The sequence below is a fragment of the Thalassophryne amazonica genome, chromosome 5, assembly GCF_902500255.1.
Source record: "Thalassophryne amazonica chromosome 5, fThaAma1.1, whole genome shotgun sequence".
NCBI lineage: Eukaryota > Metazoa > Chordata > Actinopteri > Batrachoidiformes > Batrachoididae > Thalassophryne > Thalassophryne amazonica.
The window spans coordinates 8,447,924-8,468,321 of NC_047107.1; the positions used below are offsets into that span (position 1 = coordinate 8,447,924).

At 41.2% G+C, this 20,398-nt stretch overlaps 1 protein-coding gene across 1 annotated transcript in view; it reads left to right on the top strand.

Annotated features, from left to right (window-relative positions):
- dtx1 (deltex 1, E3 ubiquitin ligase) overlaps window positions 1-20,398 on the top strand; it is a 243,094-nt gene that overhangs the window by 164,861 nt on the left and 57,835 nt on the right. Inside the window, 2 exon segments of the mRNA XM_034169704.1 lie at window positions 19,089-19,150; window positions 19,249-19,410. Of these exon segments, the coding sequence (XP_034025595.1) occupies window positions 19,089-19,150; window positions 19,249-19,410 (224 nt within the window).

The window sequence follows — 20,398 nt, forward strand, 5'->3', positions numbered from 1 at the left end:
CGGAGCGAGCAGCGGCCGGACATTTCGTACATCACACAACACCGCGGCTTTTGATCAATCTGCCTGGACTTGAAAAGGCTAAAACCTTTCGCTCTTGTGTTTGTGCAAAATGCTGCGACACACTGGTCAGGCATATTGACAAACAAGTCCCTGGGAGCTGTGTTTAATCAAAGTTTCTGCCGCTAAAAAAAGTGTAAACAACGGCTGCCAGGCGCGCAAGCCAGTACGGTCTACATGTAGTGGGAAGCTCACGGGGCGTGCACATTTTTCAGTGGCGGGATGTTCAAATGTTATATATAATGGGAGAACTGCGTCCATTTTCCCAAAACGCTTGGGTTGACCGAATTATATAACCTTTGTTACATGTAATAAGACTATGTTGTCTTTAAGTGTCATATCCACTTTAAGCACCAGGACAAAGAACGTGGATCCTAAGAGTCCACGTTATGATGATCACGTGCAGAGCATCTTGTCAGAATTTGACAGGCACTTCACTGACTTTGCCTCCAAAGAGCCTGTTGTCAGTTTTCTCTGTTTTCCATTTGGGGAAAATATAGATGTGGACTGTATTACGTCCAAAGTGGCATCACTCTTCAACCTGGATCCTCACACTGAAAAATGACATTGAGATAAAATCCAGAGCAACACCTGACATGAATGTGTCCAAATCTGGAATCTAATGCAGACAGAGAGTGTCTGAGTGCCTGCTTACGGCTGCACTCAGCTCCGACTGTCCGGACTATGAGAGACCAGCTTCCTCCTCTCGGGGCCAGAAGTCCCACTAAGGTAGGGAACAACTCCAACTTGAGGCCAGTCCAAGGCCTACTTGTGCTTATTCTTTTCCACCATGCACATTTACTTCAATGATGCATTATTATTGTTAAAACCTGCTAGAAAATTGTGTTATTATATTGGTGTACAATATGTTGCGGCTACACTGTGGCGTTCCATATGGCTCGGTAAATCTCGATACACTGTCAACTTTAAAAGTAGATCTTGGTTCAAAAAAGTTTGGGCACCCCTGTTGTAAAACATGAAATAATAATTTAGGAGACATTTCATTTGAGCGTTGCTCTACACTTTAGACAGAACTCCAGATTTAGCTCAGCAGAACTGACCTGAGCTCTATTTGTGGTGCCAAAGGTCAGACTGATTGGTGGTGAGTTTTCTCTGTGTTTTCAGATGTGTGCAAAAGTGTTTCCAATTACCAGATGTGTTTTGCATTTTTATTAAAAGATTTTTTCCAGTCATAACTAGGGATGGGTATTGATAAGATTTTATCGATCGATTCTGCTTATCGATCCAATTTCTTATCGAGTCCCTTATCAATACCTCTTGTGAATTTTGTACTAAAAGTAGGATTTACAGGTTTTCTATGTATTTCATTGAGTCTTAAAGTAAATAAATATGAAATTGGTCACTGTATCCTTGATCTCTTGACATAAATAAAAATAAACAAAACAGTGTTTCGCTTTGAAGTTATTAATTCCGACTGGACTCTATCATTTTAACTTGACTCGGCAGAGAGCCGTGCAGCGTTTGAAGCTGTGTGAACAGAACGGAGGACGATTCTCGTTTCTTTCTCGCAACAAGACAGGAGTCCCAGTTAGTGACTTTAATCCGCACAAAAGTGACTCACGATTGAGATATTCAGGGATGAAAGTGGTGAAAAACAAAAAAAGCTGAAACCCAAAATTACCCCCCAACACCACCTGCACGAAAATGTTTGAATTCTAGAAGCTCTGAAATGCAATCTGGGACTATTCCAGAGGATAAATTGCAGTTTTAGGTGAGAGGAAAAAAAACTTTCCTTGTTCAAATTCATTCCAGTAGTATTCTGCTCTTACTAGGATGCAGCAGTTTTCTAGTTTCAGATAGTTCTGAAGGAAATCATTGAAGAAATTAACACATTGAAAATATGGTTTGACCGAAACAAACTGTCATTAAACTTAAACAAGACAGGGATGAAATTGAATGAAATTTCTCCAAAATTGTATATTAACTAATCATTAGATTATTAATATATAAACAAAAATACATTTAAAAAAATATTACAATTTGTAATACATTTGACTCTTTTACAACAACAAACGCTTATTATACAGAAAACAAATGCACCCGAATGTGATGACAGCTGCAACTGCTTAATGCTAACTTTAACAAGCTCAAGGTCAGGTTTATTTATAAAGCACATTTACAGTCAACACTGCCCCAAAGTGCTGTACAATAAAAGGAATTAAAATTATATCAAGTTAAATACAAAAACAAAATAAATCAACAAAACAGACAAAAATGTGGCAGTGTTCAGCTCATCTTGTATTAAAAGCCAGTGCAAAAAGATATGTCTTGGGGAGGTGATGGTCTAGTGGTTAAGGTGTTGGGCTTGAGACCAGAAGATCCTGGGTTCAAATCCCCGCCTGACTGGAAAATCACAAGGTCTTTAATCCCCTATTGCTCCCGGTGTGTAGTGAGCGCCTTGTATGGCAGCACCCTGACATCGGGGTGAATGTGAGGCATAATTGTAAAGCACTTTGAGCGTCTGATGCAGATGGAAAAGCACTATATAAATGCAGTCCATTTACCATTTTACCATGTCTTTAAAAGAGTCTTAAAAGAGTCAATTGAAGGAGCCAGTCGGACATTCAATGGCAGAGAGTTCCAGAGCTTGGGCCCCGCAACAGCAAAGGCTCTGTCTCCCCTGGTCCCCAGCTTAGATCTGGGACAGACCAATAAACTCTGGTCCGCGGCGCGCAGGGCTCTTCCTGGAGTGTGCAATGACAGCATATCAGATAAATAAAATGGGGCTTGACCGTGAATTGATTTAAAAACAAGCAACAAAATCTTAAAATCAATTCTAAAAGCAACAGGCAACCAGTGCAGTGAAAATAAAACAGGAGAAATGTTGGTGCCATTTGGCTCCAGTGAGTAGACGCGCAGCTGCATTTTGCACCATCTGGAGACGATGCAGAGACGACTGATTAAGACCAACATACAAAGAATTGCAGTTGTCTAAACGAGACGTGATCAAGGCATGCACAACCTGTGCCAGCTGATTTGGGGTCAAGTAACGCTTGATTTTACTTAAAAGTCTAAGCTGGAAGAAGCTTGTTTTGACCACTGTGTTGATCTGCTTCTTGAATTTAAAAGAGCTGTCTATAAAAACACCAAGGGTCTTAGCAGATGAACGACAGTAGGAGGTGAGTGAACCAAGGACAGAAAGGTCAAGGTCACCAAAGACCACAATCTCTGTTTTGCTTTCATTTAGATTCAAAAAGTTTAAAGACATCCAGTCTTTGACTTCTTGAAAGCAAGTCTGTAGGATGGCAGATGAGTTTGTTTTAAGGTTCAGAGGTAAATAAATCTGCACATCATCAGCAAAGCAGTGAAACTGAATGTTATATGTCTTAAAAATTGATCCTAAAGGAAGCAAATACAGCAAAAATAGAATTGGCCCTAAAATTGAACCCTGAGGTATGCCACAAGTCAAAGGGGTTTTCTGTGACACAATGGGACCAAGGTTTACAGAAAAGCACCAACCAGTCAAATAGGACTTAAACCATTTGAGCACTGTGCCATTTAATCCAACACACGATTCAAGGCGAGATAATAAGACCTGGTGGTCAACAGTGTCAAAGGCTGCAGTTAAATCCAAAAGCACAAGCACAGCTGAGCTGCCAGAGTCCATGATTAAAAGAAGATCATTAAAAACTTTTAAAAGAGCAGTTTCAGTGCTGTGCAAAGGTTTAAAACCAGACTGGAACGTTTCAGTTATGTCAAATGCAGTAAGGTGAGACTGTAGTTGAGTGATAAAAATGACATCTTAGAAATGGGTCTATAATTAGAAAAAATAGCAGGGTCCAAATTATGTTTTTTTAAAAGGGGCTGTATCATGGCCTGTTTAAAGGAACAAAGAACAACACCTGAAGACAGAGAAGCATTAATCAGCTGTAAAATACAAGGGCCAACTGAATCAAGGACTTCTTTCAAAAGCTTAGCAGGAAGGAAATCCAGTGCACAGTCTGAAGGCCTTAAACTTTGAACAGTTTTAGATAGTTCACACAGAGAAATAGGCTTGAATTGACTAAAAACAGCTGTGCACTCAGGAATGATGCAGGGGTCAGCGATGACAGTTGGCAAAGATCGAATGAGTGAAATTTTGTCACTGAAAAATTGACAAAATTTTTCACACAAAGAAACAGAGGGAACAGCACCAGTTGAATCAATAGGGTTAACAATCTTGTTCAAAACATTAAAAAGAACCTGGGGTTTGTGAAGATTTGTAGACACAATATTTGCCATATACTCTGATTTTGCAGTCTTAACAGCATCTTGATAATTCGCAAGTGAATGTCTTAAAATCCCCAGTGATACTTGAAGTTGATCCTTCTTCCATTTCCATTCTGCACGGCGGCATTCCCGTCTGCGTGTGCGCGTAAAGACATTGTGCCATGGCTCTGAGCGTTTTGCACGCCGATTAGTGAAAGGGGTGACAACATTGAGAATCTCTGAACATGTAGTACTGAACAAGCTAACCAACTCATCAATATTTGTATTAGAATCATAAGACGTGAGTTCAGAAGCATGAAACGCAGCAGAAAAGAGTGGCGCAGTAGCGGGGCAGATAGCGCGCCGCTGGCGCGCCAGAACGCATTGTTTCCTAATGCTGGAGGACACCATGACAGAAAAAAAACACAGGAAAATGGTCCGATATGCCTGCGTTACAGATCTCTATGATGTTCACATTTAGATCACTGAATAAGATAAGGTCCAGAGTATGACCCTTGTCGTGGGTCGGGACATTTACTGCCTGCTTAAGATTAAAAGAGTCCACAACATTAAGAAAGTCATTGACCAAGGGCTTGGATGGACAACAAACATGAATATTAAAATCCCCAGCAATTAAAAATGCATTACGATTAAGATTAAATAAAAACTTTCTTAAATTTAGGAGGGCGATAGATGAGTGCGCACAAAACAGGTATATCCAATCTGATTTCAAAGAGCTGTAGCTCGAAGCTCGCATAGGCTTTAGTGGGAAGCGGGCAGCAAACAAAGTCAGATTTAAACACTGTCGCCAAACCACCGCCTTTGCCTGTAGTGCGAGGGGAGCTGAAGAAGGAGCAACCCGGGGGAAGTAGCTCCGAGAAGGCGAAGGACTCACCAGCCCGAAGCCATGTCTCTGTTAGAAGCATAAAATCCAGCTTCCGGGATGTGAAAAAGTCATTGAGAATGAAAGTTTTATTGCTCACAGACCTTGTGTTCATCAGAGATAGATGAAGGATGAAGTCGTCAGCCATCTGTGAACGTGTTAGCATCGCTCCCATTTTTAAGTTATAAAATACATCTATCAACTGTTTCAGAAGACCATAACAGGTCGGTTTAACATAAAAAGGTAAATAATACTCAGATATATGCTCTGTAGGGTTTTAGCGGGGGAAAATTAAGATAGAGTGAAAGAAAAAAAATAATTAAACGAAGCAATCGATTGAAGCACTGCTTCAAGTGGTTCAAGGTTCAAAGCAAAGCCGCGCTGCAGAAAAGTTGATTATAGACCCACTACAGGGTCTGTAATCAATGTAGAGAAATGATCATTTTCCTGACAAACACCACCAAAAACAACGGCCACTCTGAAAGACTGATAAGGGAACCGTTAAGCAAAAAGGTTATTGATGTCGGTGGATCGAATCATTTCTTAACGATTGTGTTCAGTGTCTAATGTGGGTAAATGTGTGTAATGTTCTGCAACAACTGTGTTGAAGAACTGCAAGCAAAGCAGTTTTTGCCAACTGCTTCCACCCAAAAAGCGAATGCTTGGACTAAAATTTCAAATCAAAAACGTCTTGTAACAATAGTTAAAACACAATGTGACAAAACCTTAAAGATATTTTCTGCTTTGCACTTTGCTTGCAATTCTTCAACACAGTCATTCATGATAGTATCATTTCCTCCTTTGCAGCTACAGGCCCTCACCATCTGCTGGAGAAGGCTTCACTAGTTTGAGCTTTTTAACCTCTTGACACCAATGACCTTGACTTTGTCATTTGACACAAAAAAATCTCCCCACTTATGTTTGCTGACTTTGATCAGGTGGAAAGCACATTTCCCAGTGGGAACAGTTTGGTCCTTTCCATCAGGTATGGGAACCGTGCACTGGTACTGTGCATTTCTGCATCAAGCCACCTTGGGTTGTGAATGTTAACCACCCAGGCAGAGAACCAGTCATCCATCACCACCTCTTGACAGCAGCCAATTACCTGCCAGAGCCAGGTGCAATGTGGACGTCCCGTTTACCTTCTCCAAGTGCTGGGATCCTTAACACTGAGGCACCTGCGTGCTGGATTGTGCACAGAGACATGCATCCGTGTCCAAAATGTCACAACTGGATTTACCTCACAGTGGAAATGCCATGTTTCTTCTGAGTCTTCCCCAGTAACTGTTCATTAGACACAGTCAGTCCACTAGTGCCCAAGGTTCCTCCACAGAGAGTACCAAAGACCTCTTGTAATCAAATCAAATCAATTTTATTTATATAGCGCCAAATCACAACAAACAGTTGCCCCAAGGCTCGTTATATTGTAAGGCAAGGCCATACAATAATTACGGAAAAACCCCAACGGTCAAAATGACCCCCTCTGAGCAAGCACTTGGCGACAATGGGAAGGAAGGCCAAGGGTCACTGGTTAACGTCCAAGTCTCTATACTATACAGTAAGACAGAAAGTGTCAGGACCTGAAAGACTTGGACCTTTGTTCTCCTGCAAAGATGTCAGTATCACCAAACACCTCTGTCCAGTGATGTCATGACTCCAGACACTCTTCCAGGCCTCCAAGGATGTTCAAAGGGAACACCTCAAAAGTCTTGCGGAAAAACAGACAAACAGTGCAACATTTGGTATTTTATATTTTATTAAGAAAGGAAACTGGAATGTGGCATCAAAGCCTGTCAGTAGAACAACATGCAGATGAGGAAAAATCTAAAGAACTGAACATTTACTGTTTAAAAATACAAGCAGCAGCCATAAATCCAGCAGAAAAGATGCCAATGCTGCTGTAGATAAATCCACGGACCAGTCGAGCTTGTACCTTCTGGAAGCTCTCCACCTTCTCCTTAACTTTCTGCTTATGAAGTTCTTTTTGAGCTTCCAGCTCTTCTTTGGCCTGATCAGCTTGGGCCACCAGCAGCTTCTTGGTCATCTGTTTTTGGACTTCCAGCATTTTCTGATAATGTTCCTCCTGGGCTGCCAGCATTCTGGTGTAATGCTCCTCCTGAGCATCCAAATTCTTCCTGCACTTTCCTCAAATTGTGCCATACTCCTCTGGTAAGCCTCCTTGACTTCATCCACCTCTTCCCTCATCCTCTGCATCCCAGCTTCCATGTCTGCGAGCTGCACTTGGTCTATTTGTGGATTCAGACCACGTGACTCAAAGGAAGATGTCTGAAAGAGATAAATAACAGAAAATTACATGGTTAATTGTTTACCTTCAAATTTACCTGCTGGTTTTGTAAAAAAAAAAAAAAAGATATTTGTCTTCATAGTCCATGGGCCAAGCAGGTTTTGAGTCCCACTTCAGGGGACTAAACAACACCTACAATCCAGCCTCAGTATACCACAAAAATGTATGGTGGTCGTCCCAGGGTGGCAGCTGTGTCCATGTAGGGGTCAGTGAAAGATTACAAAGGGATCAACATTTAAAATGCTTCATTCATATTGAAAAGTGAACCACATTATTTGTCAGATCACATTGATTCCAACAAGAGGTAGTTTGGACTGTCTGTGACTAAATGTTATGGAGTTAGTGTTTGATCATTACTTTGGAGACCAAACATTCAACACAGTCAGAACTGTAACATTTATTAATCCATGGATTGAACGACTCAGAGATTCTGCTTCCACACAGCACTCACAGGACCTTTACATTTTGGTCAATGCTTGACAGAAAATACAGTCCAGGATAAACATAATGGAGAACAAAATTAGCAAAAACTTACCATTCTGTCCTTAGATGTTTTAAATATGCAGTGATGCTCTTTCAGTATTTGTTGTAGATGGAAAATTAATTTTGTTGTCTGCTCGCTGCTGTGGTCACAGTGATGCTGTCAACTGTACAAACACTTGTGAAGTGCATTCATGTCCTTTGTGATGGGTTAAAGGTCACAGGACTTTATGACATATGATCCTTTGTTCTCATGGGCTTTGTGACATCATCAGGTGACATCATCTAATCTGTATCACTAATGATGATGGTGAAGAGCTTAAAAAACCCAAATAAAATAATGTTTTAAAAGTTTGAGATGTTTCCCTCAATAAATGATTGATCTTTATTAAAATGGTTATTTTTATGTTCAACAATTTTGCTTTAGATGTGAAATCTGTTGTAGATTGGTGTAATAAAAATGATTAAGTACTGGATAAATGTGGACTGTTGTCAGCACAAAAATGTGACAGTGGGGTGGAATAGTGAACCTTTTGTTCATTTTGTCATAAAAGCACCAAATTTGTCACAAACATTCAAATTGTGTGTGCAGCGGGTGTAGTTCACTTTGTCTCCACTGGGGTTAAAAAGTTTGACTTTTCTCTTCCAAAAATGGTTCCTGTTTTAGAATTTAAATCCAAGTTTTTCGCAGCAGTCTGTGTCTGTAGTTTAATGCGTCTTTTAAACAGTCATGGAAGCTTTATTCCTAGTTAGTTAAACTTGCTGACATGGAGTTTTTATTTTCCTTTACGGGTTTTATTGTCAAAGCTGTCAGAGACTCGATCTCTCTCAAACTGTGGCCTGAATCCGGACTGGAAACGAACCCACTTCAGGTCCAGACAGACAACCCGGGTCAGCAATGAACAATGACATCTTGAGGTCCAGAACTGGTCGGTGTGACTTTAAGTAAGACTGGAGAAAGCTGGAAACAGCAACAGTTTTCTGAATCTATCCAACCGTACAGCGCAGTGCCAAACTCCATTAAGAAAATATGTCAAATTTAAGTTTCTCGCATAAATTACTTAAAGTGTAGAAACAGTTTGATTTCTATCGATAAACACGAGTCAGCCTATTATTCTGCTTTGCCCTTTACACTGTAATCATGAGAATGTGAAAATTATTAGCGTGAAAGCAAACTATTTGATGAAGCCTTTAGAGGTGACGTCACATGTTGTTTGTTTTGGGTAAATGATTTGAAAAACAAATGTTTTCAATCATATACTAAGCAATCCAGTTATTGACTGTGCAAAGATCACAGCATCATCATTCAGTCTTTCCTCACCAACAAAACACCTAAAGTGCTGGTTTCCAGAACCTGACCACCCTGAGGAACACCAGAATTCAATGTGAAAGACTCAGAGATTCTGCTTCCATACAGCACTCACAGGACCTTTACATTTGACCGAAAATACAGTCCAGGATAAACATAATGGAGAACAAAATGAGCAAAAACTTACCATTCTGTCCTTAGATGTTTTAAATATGCAGTGATGCTCTTTCAGTATTTGTTGTAGGTGGAAAATTAATTTTGTTGTTGTCTGCTCGCTGCTGTGGTCACAGTGATGCTGTCAACTGTACAAACACTTGTAAAGTAAATTTATGTCCTTTGTGATGGGTTAAAGGTCACAGGACTTTGACTTATGAGCCTTTCTTCTCATGGGCTTTGTGACATCATCAGGTGACATCATCTAATCTGTATCACTAATGATGATGGTGAAGATCTTAAAAAAACCCCAAATAAATGAATGTTTTAAAAGTTTGAGATGTTTCCCTCATTAAATGATTGATCTTTGTTAAAATGGTCATTTTTATGTTAAACAATTTTCCTTTAGATGTGAAATCTGTTGTAGATTGGTGTAATAAAAATGATTAAGTACTGAATAAATTTGGACTGTTGTCAGCACTAAAATGTGACAGTGGGGTGGAATAGTGAAACTTTGTTCATTTTGTCATAAAAGCACCAAATTTGTCACAAACATTCAAAATTGGCTATTTATTTTCAGATATTGAGGCATCCTGGAACTGAGCTCAAATGACCTCCAGGGGTCAGTGAAGAATTACACAGGGGTCAAGATTTAAAAAATGTTCCAGTCATATTGAAAGGTACACCATATTATTTGTCTGATCATAAAGATTCCAAAATGGTATAGTTTGGACAATCTATGACTGAATGTTGAATTATGGGGTAAAAACAGCAAAAAGGATGACAAAGGTCAATTTCCATTTGTACAGGGGTCAAAAGTTAAAGTTGCTCCAGTTTTGATAAAAAGTGATGCAAATTATTGGTTGAGTTAAAAGAGATAATAAATGGAATTATATCAAGATTAAATCACACACCAGATCTGACTCTTATCCATAATTTAGATCCATATGTAGTTGGATTAATTTATGTTGCAGAGGCTGGGAGCCCAGGTTTTGAGATCTTTCCCTGATGAGTTGATTCATCAGTTATTTGTTGTGGATTGTTGTAATAAACATGATGAGGTACTCGATGAATATGAACTATTGTCTTGTCGGCACTAAATTGAGTTTATTTAACATTTGTAAGCTTCTTCAATTCTGCAGTTAGCTGTAATGCACTTGGTCTCCACTAGGGACAAAGAAGTTTGACTTTGACTTTTGTTGTGCCAGAAATCGCTCTTGTTTTGGAATGTGAATCTTCACAAACTTTACACAGCAGTCAGTGACTTTAGTTTAATGCAGCATCTTTTAAACCGCTATGGAAATTTTTATTCCTCGTTAATTAAACTTGTTGTGAAAGCTGTCAGGAGTTGGAAGGAACCCATTGATTGGTTCTGTGAAGATCACAGCATCATCTTGGTCAGGGTGGTTCAAACTGTCCTTGTCAACAAAAGCACCTAAACTGCTGGTTTCCACGACCCAACCAGTCTCACAGTCCAGACACGCTTTGAACAGAACACATCCTGGAGGAATGCCAATATTCAGTGCAAAAGATTTCTAGACACGTCTTCCACACAGCACTCACAGTACCTTTACCTTGTTGGTAAATACTTGGCAGAAAATACAGTCCACGAGAAACATCATGAAAAACCTACCAGTCTGTCCTTAGATATTTAAAATCTGCAGTGATGCTCTTTGAAGATTTATTGGAGGTGGAGAATTAATTTGGTGTTATCTGCTCAGTGTTGAGGTCAGAATGATGCTGTCAGCTGTACAAACACCTATAAACTGTGACTGTGTCCAGTACTTTGCTGATGCACTTTTGGCAGCAATTACAGCCTCAGGTCTTCTTGAATATGATGCCACAAGCTTGGTGCACCTATCTTTGGCCAGTTTGGTCCATTCCTCTTTGCAGCACCTCTCAAGCTCCATCAGGTTGGATGTGGAGCGTCTCTGCACAGATATTTTCAGATCTCTCCAGAGATGTTCAGTCGGATTCAGGTCTGGGCTCTGGCTGGGCCAATCAAGGACTTTCACAGAGTTGTCCTGAAGCCACTCCTTTGATATTTTGGCTGTGTGTTTAGGTTCATTGTCCTGATGAAAGATGAACCGTCGTCCCAGTCTGAGGTCAAGAGCGCTCTGGAGCAGGTTTTCATCCAGGATGTCTCTGTACATTGCTGCATTCATCTTTCCCTCAATCCTGACTAGTCTCCCAGTTCCTGCTGCTGAAACAAAAAACACAAAACACTGAAGTCAAAATCGTTTTATTTACTTTTTCTCAAACAAGAGCTGATAGTTGCAGTATTTAGCAACAAAACGTGTTATTTCCTTTTTTTTTTTTTTTTTACAAAGAAATAGAAATTTCTTATAAATACCTAAAGAAAGAGAGAAGGTGTTCACAAGAAACATTTATTTCTATATGTATTTATTTATTTTCATTGTTACATGGTTTTATCTTTTCTGTTGTTTTGTTTCATTATGTTCTTTTTGTCTCTTTCTCTAATATTGTATTGTAACATTATTAGTCTATTATTATTATTGACTGTTATTGTCTACTATGTAGACTGTTATTGTTGTTGCTATTAATATATGACTAAAAAAATTAAAAAAATTACAATTTGACTCTTTTATGACAACAAACGCTGAGCCATTAATTATACAGAAAACAAATCAACACAAACGTGCTGATGCGAACAGCTTAATGCTAACTTTAACATTGAAAACGCCATAGACATGCTAACCCGTTAGCATCGGTCCTGTTTTTAAGTTATAAAATACTAGACATGTACCGAATCCTGATTTTTATGGTTCTGCTGAATACCAAATCCACTGCTTAAGATTTGGCCGAAACCGAATACCGAATCCTACTCTGATCATCAGCTAGTACATTATAATGCAGTGAAAACCATTGCACAGTGTACGAGGGCTGTCAATAAAGTAAGGGTCCTTTTTATTTTTTTCAAAAACTATATGGATTTCATTCATATGTTTTTACGTCAGACATGCTTGAACCCTCGTGCGCATGCGTGAGTTTTTCCACGCCTGTCGGTGACGTCATTCGCCTGTGAGCACTCCTTGTGGGAGGAGTCGTCCAGCCCCTCGTCGGAATTCCTTTGTCTGAGAAGTTGCTGAGAGACTGGCGCTTTGTTTGATCAAAATTTTTTCTAAACCTGTGAGACACATCGAAGTGGACACGGTTCAAAAAATTAAGCTGGTTTTCAGTGAAAATTTTAACGGCTGATGAGAGATTTTGAGGTGATTCTGTCGCTTTAAAGACTTCCCACGGTGCGAGACGTCGCGCTGCGCTCTCAGCCTCCGTCGTCAGCCTGTTCAAGCTGAAAACCTCCACATTTCAGGCTCTATTGATCTAGGACGTCGTGAGAGAACAGAGAAGTTTCAGAAGAAGTCGGTTTCAGCATTTTATCCGGATATTCCACTGTTAAAGGAGATTTTTTAATGAAAGACGTGCGGACGGATCCGCGTGTCGGGACGCAGCCGATGCGGTGCGGCGGCACAGGAAAAACCATATAGTTTTTGAAAAAAATAAAAAGGACCTTTACTTTATTGACAGCCCTCGTATTTCCTTTCCTTAACAGTGAGATAAAACATAGGCAATAACTTCTACCATTATTTTTTTTATTTGAATATACTCACACTTAGAGAACATCACTGAAATGTTAAGCTTAAAGCCATTCAGTGTACAGGCTTAGTGTTCTGTTCATGCCAAAGAACAAAGAAAGGGAGCAAAAAGTGCCATTATTGCTAAAGGAATAAGGCCTGTCAGTAACAGTGAGCCATTGATAAAGTGCTCTTTGCTGATCAAAGAAAAAGTAAAAGAATACAGCAAAACATAGTGCATTTACAAATTAAAACATAGCACATTTAGCACATTTACAACTCGTGGATACACCCAAACTTTCTTTTCAGACAAAAATGTGATAGCCTATTGAATGCTGAAGCTGTTTTTTTTTTTTTTTTTTTTTTTTCTCAGAAAAAAGTACTGGGAATCTTGATAATCATTAATGCCTACAGTCAAGGAACATAGGCTACACTTCAGTTTCAAGCACTTACAACTGTAGGCTTAATTAGGAACATTAAACAAAGTGTGGCACAAAAAAAAAAACTCAAACATGTCTCCTGTAGGCTCTTTTTTTATTAACAACTTCTATAGTTAGCTTTCGCAGAAAATGAATGTTTCCTTTCAGAAACACAAGATGTTCAGCATTAATCGGCAACAGCCGGTTGTGAGTGTGAGAACGGATCTCTCCAGTGGTGCTGAAAAGTCTTTCACTGGGTACAGATGTTGGTGGTGGACAGAGATAAACCTTGGCCGTTTTTGACAGAAGTGGAAAGTGCTGCTGATTGCCCTTCCACCACTGAAGAGGATCCTCGGTTAGAGGAATCAGAGGCTTGCTGAAAAAAGCGCTGACCTCCATTTCGGCACTCGCTGTGACTGGCTCACACTCAGTGTTGCTGCGGAACAGTTCATCCCAGTTGCTCCAGATCCCTGAACAGTGACGTTTCGTACGGTCTGTCGGCCCCTGTGTCTCAGCCTGTTCAGATGTTGTTGGCCTCACGGGCATGTCTCATCTGATACGGATATGCAGGACACAGCCTCCTGCACAAGTAACTTTGATCGGCACTGGTGTGTGTCACTCAACCAAAATTTGGTTTTATATCTCTGATCAAGACTTGTTGCCACAATGAAGACAGTGTTGCCCTCAAGTCCCTCAAATCTCTCTTGCAGGGACGTCAGCATGCACGTTTTCATCTGTTTAATTCCACTGCTGTCGGTTTCATTGTGGATGAAGTGCTTCAGCATCATCACAGCTGGCATGACTGTCGATATGCACGCATTTTCTGCACTCATTTCTCTTGTCAACTCCTCGAAAGGCCTGAGCACACTGAGCACATCTTCCGTCAGAGTCCACCTCTGAGCATGAATATGTTGCATGCTATCCATCTCTGACACATAGAGGTTTATGGCACGCTTCTGTTCCACCAAGTGATTGCACATTAGATAGGTAGAATTCCATCGCGTAACAACGTCCTGGATTAATTGGTGATTTGGTAGCCCCAACTCCTGCTGAAGAGTGGAGAGCCTTGATTTCACGCTTGAAGGGTGTTTAAAGTGGCCTACAGTTTTCCTTGCCAGTGTGAGCATGTCAGAGACACTTTGTTGGGATAAAAGGCTTTCATGTATGCACAGCTGGAGCATGTGTGCAAAGCAGCCAGCACTGAGAATGCCAGCCTCGGACATGGCTTTGCGCATATTCGCAGCATTGTCCCTCAAGACCAGGTGACGGTTGACCGGTATGTTCCATGCTTTGTTGATGTCTTGCAGTGCATCTGCGATGTTTAGAGCTGTGTGTCTTCCATCAAATGCTTCGTATCGTAGGATGGCATTGACGCGGTTGAAATTATCAGTCCAATATGATGTCACGCTGATATAGGACTGAGTAGTGTATTCGCAAGTCCATATGTCACATGTAAATGAAAAGGCTTGCATTTCCATAACATGCGCTCGTATACGGGAAGCCACAGTTTCATATATTTCATGGATGATTTTTTTCAGCAAAGAAACGCCTTGAGGGGAGTTTGTAACATGGCTCAAGCTGCTTCACTAGCTCGGTGAACCCAGTGTCTTCCACTATACTGGTTGCAAATCAACAGCTATCATTTTACCGATTGCGGCATGGATGGCTCGGGCTCTTAGGTGGTCTGAAGCCCACTTTTTGTTTGGTGTAGGGCTCGTAAAGTTGGTAATGGTGGTCTGACTACCACTTTGTATCTGTGTGCGGTTGTGGTACCTGAAGCCTCACTGACGTTAGATTCGACCTTGCACAACTCGTACTCCGTCGGATGCTTTGAGCGGAGATGTTTTAATAGTGGAGATGTTGTGTACTGTTTAGCATCTTTACCACCATGAGACAACTCTGCACTGCAAAGTGTGCATGTTGCGTGACTTGAATCTCCCTCTTTCACTTTAAAGTACTGCCACACAGCACTCTTTCGGCTCACTGCTTCCATTTTCGATGATGACTGCTAGCACAATGGAGGTTATCTTCTCTTAAACATTAACAATGTAATCACGTTGTGCTTACGCGCGGCAGTATTCGGTTCCGTTGGCGCTCTAGGGTTCGGCCGAAACCGAACCCCGTCAACAAGGCCAATGTTCAGCCGAATCCGAAAACGAATCTTGGATTCGGTACATCAAATCAAATCAATTTCATTTATATAGCGCCAAATCACAACAAACAGTTTCCCCAAGGTGGTTCATATTGCAAGGCAAAGCCATGCAATAATTACAGAAAAACCCCAACTGTCAAAACGACCCCCTGTGAGCAAGCACTTGGCGACAGTGGGAAGGAAAAACTCCCTACATCTCTATAAAATACATCTATCAACTGTTTCAGAAGACCATAACAGGTCAGTTTAACATAAAAATATTAAATATTACTCAGACATATGCTTTTCAGGGTTTTAGCGGGGGAAAATTAGGATAAAACAATGAATCCACGAATTGTAGATCGAAACACTGCTTCAATCTGCGAATCACTGCTTCGATTGGTTCAAGGTTCAAAGCAAAGCCGCACGGCAGAAAGGTTGATTACAGACCCGCTGCAGGTCTGTAATCGATGTAGAGAAATGATCATTTTCCTGACAAATACCCCCCAAGTGCGCAACTGCAAAAAAGCCTACCGGACATGACTCATGACAAATCAGCCTGACTTCGTTGCAGTCACTTGTAATCAGTGGTGTCTCTGGGTGAAAACACGACTTTTTTCATGTGCGTGGGGTTTTTTTGTAACGAGTAACGGCATGGCCTATAGAAAATGTATCGGAGTAGAAGTATGCAATTAAGGTCGGAAATGTAGTGAAGTAAAAGTGAAAGTAAGCTGAATTAAAAAAAACTCAAGTAAAGTACGAAGTCTCCCAAAACATACTTAAGTACAGTAGTGAAGTATTTTTACTTCATTACTATACAACACTGGACTCCAGTCCCACTTTCATCAAATTCGGTGGTGTCAGAGCTGAACTTTAATTTGTACCTCTGTTACTGTGCGCGTCCAGGCTGCTTGGGGTTTTTAATGGAACTACAATGCGATCAGACGGGACATTTTATCAGATGTGAGAGAAAAATCTGTTATACAAAATCCGATATATACAATGTTTATTACATGGAAAATAATATAAAAACTTTGGGACTTTTTTGTCTGGTGACTCTGAATATCTGGTTTATATGATGATGGTTTAGGTGAGTTTTACTGTACTTGGGACTGAACAGTAAATTTACCTCTCAAAACGTTGATGATGAAGGCGACTTCCATCCCACACGGCCTTACCTAGATTTACTGAATTTGATAGTATCTCACTGGGTGTGCTGGCGAACCTGTAACGTCGGCTGAAAGCACAACCTGCTTATTTGATCCTATACCAACAAAACTGTTTAAGGACCTGTGGCCGGTTCCTAAATGTTTCAAATCTGCAGTGATTAGACTGTTACTTAAGAAATCTAATCTTGACCCTAGTGTATTGAAAAATTTTAGGCCGATATAAAATCTATCATGTTCTAAAATTCTGGAAAGGTGGTTTCACAGGAGCTCATGGACCACCTTACTGAGAATAATGTCTTTGAGAATCAGAATCAGAATCGAATTTAATGCCAAGTCACTTTACACATAAAAGGAATTTGAGTTGGTGTTATTGGTGCATAAACAATCAGAAAATGATGGTCTAGTGGTTAAGGTGTTGTGCTTGATACCAGAAGGTCCTCGGTTCAAATCCCAGCCTGACTGGAAAATCACTAAGGCCCCTTGGACAAGCTCCTTAATCCCCTAGTTGCTCCCAGTGTGTAATGAGCACATTGTATGGCAGCACCCTGACATCAGGGTGAATGTGAGGCATTATTTGTAAAGCGCTCTGAGCGTCTGATGCAGATGGAGAAGCGCCTTATAAACACAGTCCATTTACCATTTAAAAAGAAGTAAAAGAGTCAAATAGACAAAACTATATTCACAGTTAAATATAACGTGATGGAGTGGGACTGTGCGAAAGCAGGTGATTGGAGTACAGATGTACAGTATCTTACAGTGCAGGGATGACCAATCTGTGCTTTATGGTAGTGGGGGAGGGAGGCAGAGTAAGTGGGGGTCTCTGGCGTTGTTTATAATTCTAGCTGCGGATGTAAAGAAGCTGTTTGTGTGTCTTGAGGTTTGTGTCCTGGGTGATGACCAAAACGTTTGTGTCCTGGGTGAGAGGAGAGGATGGACTCATTGCAGTGTAGAAGTTCACCATTGATTTTGGCAGGTTGAACTTCCTCTGCTGCTGCAGAAAGGTCAGCTCCCACTTGAGGTCCTAGGTGATGGTGATCCCCAGGTAATGGAAGGACTCCAAAATCGTGACAGAAATCACAGAGGGTGATGGGGCGGCCAGGACTGGGTTCTTTCTAAAGTCAACAACCATCTATTGTCTTGAGGGCATTGAGCTCCAAATTGTTCTGTCTGCACAAGGACACCAGGTGGTTGCTCTCCCGTCTGTAGGCAGACTCGTCCCCATCCGAGATGAGTTCAGTGAGGGTCATATCATCCGCAAACTTCAGGAGCTTTACAAACTGGTGACTGGAGATGCAGCTGTTTGTGTGCAGCAGTGTTGTCCAAAGTATTCCAGAAAGGGCCAAGAGAGTGCAGGTTAACATCACGTTGAGCAGATGGGAGGAGTTCATCAGTGAAATCACCTGCTGGAGTCAGTGGCTGCAAAGAAAACCTACCTAGTGCGTGGTCCTGTCTCTGGTTTTCAGGTAATACAAGGTTCCCATTTGGCTGCATGCCTGTGCTTACATTTTTTGTGGGTGGAAGCACAGGAGCCAAGTATCAGACCTTTTCTCTCTCTGTCTTCTTGTCATTTTCTTTTGTCTCCATCATTTCTGATTTGGCAGAAAACCTTTGTATCATCAACAGACACCCACCTGTGATGATACTGGCTGTGACAGGTCATTTAAGCAATGTATAAACAAGAGTGGCCCTAAGACATTACCTTGTGGCATACCACTTATTACTTCTCTCCACAATGAAGATACTTGTCTTCAGCATCTTTTCCTTGTGGCCCATGAGGAATGGTTTCAGCCAGCTGAGTACCTTCCATTGCTGCCATATCATGGTAGTTTGTGCAGCAGTCTTTTCTGTGGTGTCATGTCACAGGCTTGTATAAAGTACATATACACTACCTCTATCTCACCACCAGAGTCTGTATGGATGACCACTCTTCTTGGGCATTGAGCAGCTGCAGTGCTGGAAGTTCTTTTTTGTGTTTGTGTGTAGATGGTGCGACATAAATACCTGGAACTTTACCAGTTGCAAAATATTTTTGATGCAACCTGTATTTTCAACCCAATAATCATTCAAAACAGTGATCACATTCACTTTTTATTCTGAGACAGTATCAACTACTCCCTGAAGGCAGAGACATGAGGTAACATTCTCACCATCTTCTGCTCCCAGTCTCCCCCCCCCCACCCCCCCCCCCCACCCCACACACACACACACAAAAAAAAAACCTGTTTGAGTTTCAACAAAAAGTCAAAGCTTCTGTCTGATGAGATGATCCATGGTGAATAAACTCTGTGTAAACTTCCTGACAGCTCAAAGTGAGTAAACATGTAGAAGTTACTTTTTGTGAGGTGTTTTGACTTTGAATGCTTATTTCTTCCTGCAGGGTTCCTGCTCTCCCTGTGAAGAACCTAACTGGATCTGGACCCATGCACCCAGCTCTAGCCGGTTAGAAGCACAGTTCTGAAGAAGGCTTGAATGGCTTCTGTAGTATTGGCTCTCTGCATGTTCACGTGTGTGTGTGTGTGCGCACTTCTGTGTATCAGGTATGACGGGTATCCTGATGTGTGCTGCCGGTCTGCCAGTCTGTCTGACTCGGGCCCCAAAACCCATACTGCACCCGCCGCCCATCAACAAGGGCGACATGAAGCCGGTCCCAGGGATCAACGGCATGCGCCGCAAAACCAAGAAGAAGCACCTGAAGAGAGGTATGGCTATGGAATGAGGGTGGGCTCATGGAAAAGTACATGAGAGGAAAATCAAGTCTGTAGTACAGGGGTCTTCAACTCCAGTCCTCAAGGGCTGGTATCCTGGAACTTTTAGATTTGTCACTACTTCAGCACACCTGAGTCAATTAATGAGGTTATTATCGACAGCGTACTCACATATGGATGTACGGTGTGGTACGCCAGCTGCACCGCATCTGAGAAGAAACAGCTTCAGCGAGTGATTAAAACAGCTCAGCGGATCATTGGTTGCCCGCTCCCATCCCTGGCTGAGATTTACTCAAAACACCTTCTCGGACGGGCCACAAAGATCACGAATGATCCCTACCATCCGGGACACTCCCTCTTCTCCATCCTCCCGTCTGGCAGGCTCCGGGTTATCCGAGCCCGCACAAACAGACTGAAGGACAGCTTTTTCCCAATGACTGCGAAAACACTTTTAGAAGAATATTGATTACTTGTATCGCACTGGGGATCACACTGCACTGTTTTTATTATTGCACCGGATATTCCCTCCACTGTTTTATTCTTTAAAATATGTATTTAATATTCATTATCTTATTTATACTGAGTTTTTAAGACTATATATTTTATATGTGATAGTCTATTGTATATTGTAATTTATCTGTGAGGGAGCTGCTTCACAGGGGTGCACATTGTTTTTTTATACAATGACAATAAAGCTTATTCAATTCTATTAGCAGCACTCTGGAGAAGTTGACTGCGTACTGAGGAGGTAATTCAGCCAGGGGATTCAGTGTGTTGGACCAGAGACACATCTAAAAGGTGCAGGTCACCGGCCCTCGAGGACTGGAGTTGAAGACCCTTACTGTAGTGTTTAAGTGGAAGAATAGGGCGATTTTTTTTTTCATTCACCATGTTTGCTTAGTACCATATTTTTAAGAGAACATGTCACACCTCTTTATTATTGGCTCCTTAATTTGGGATTTTTGTGCATTATTGGAGCATA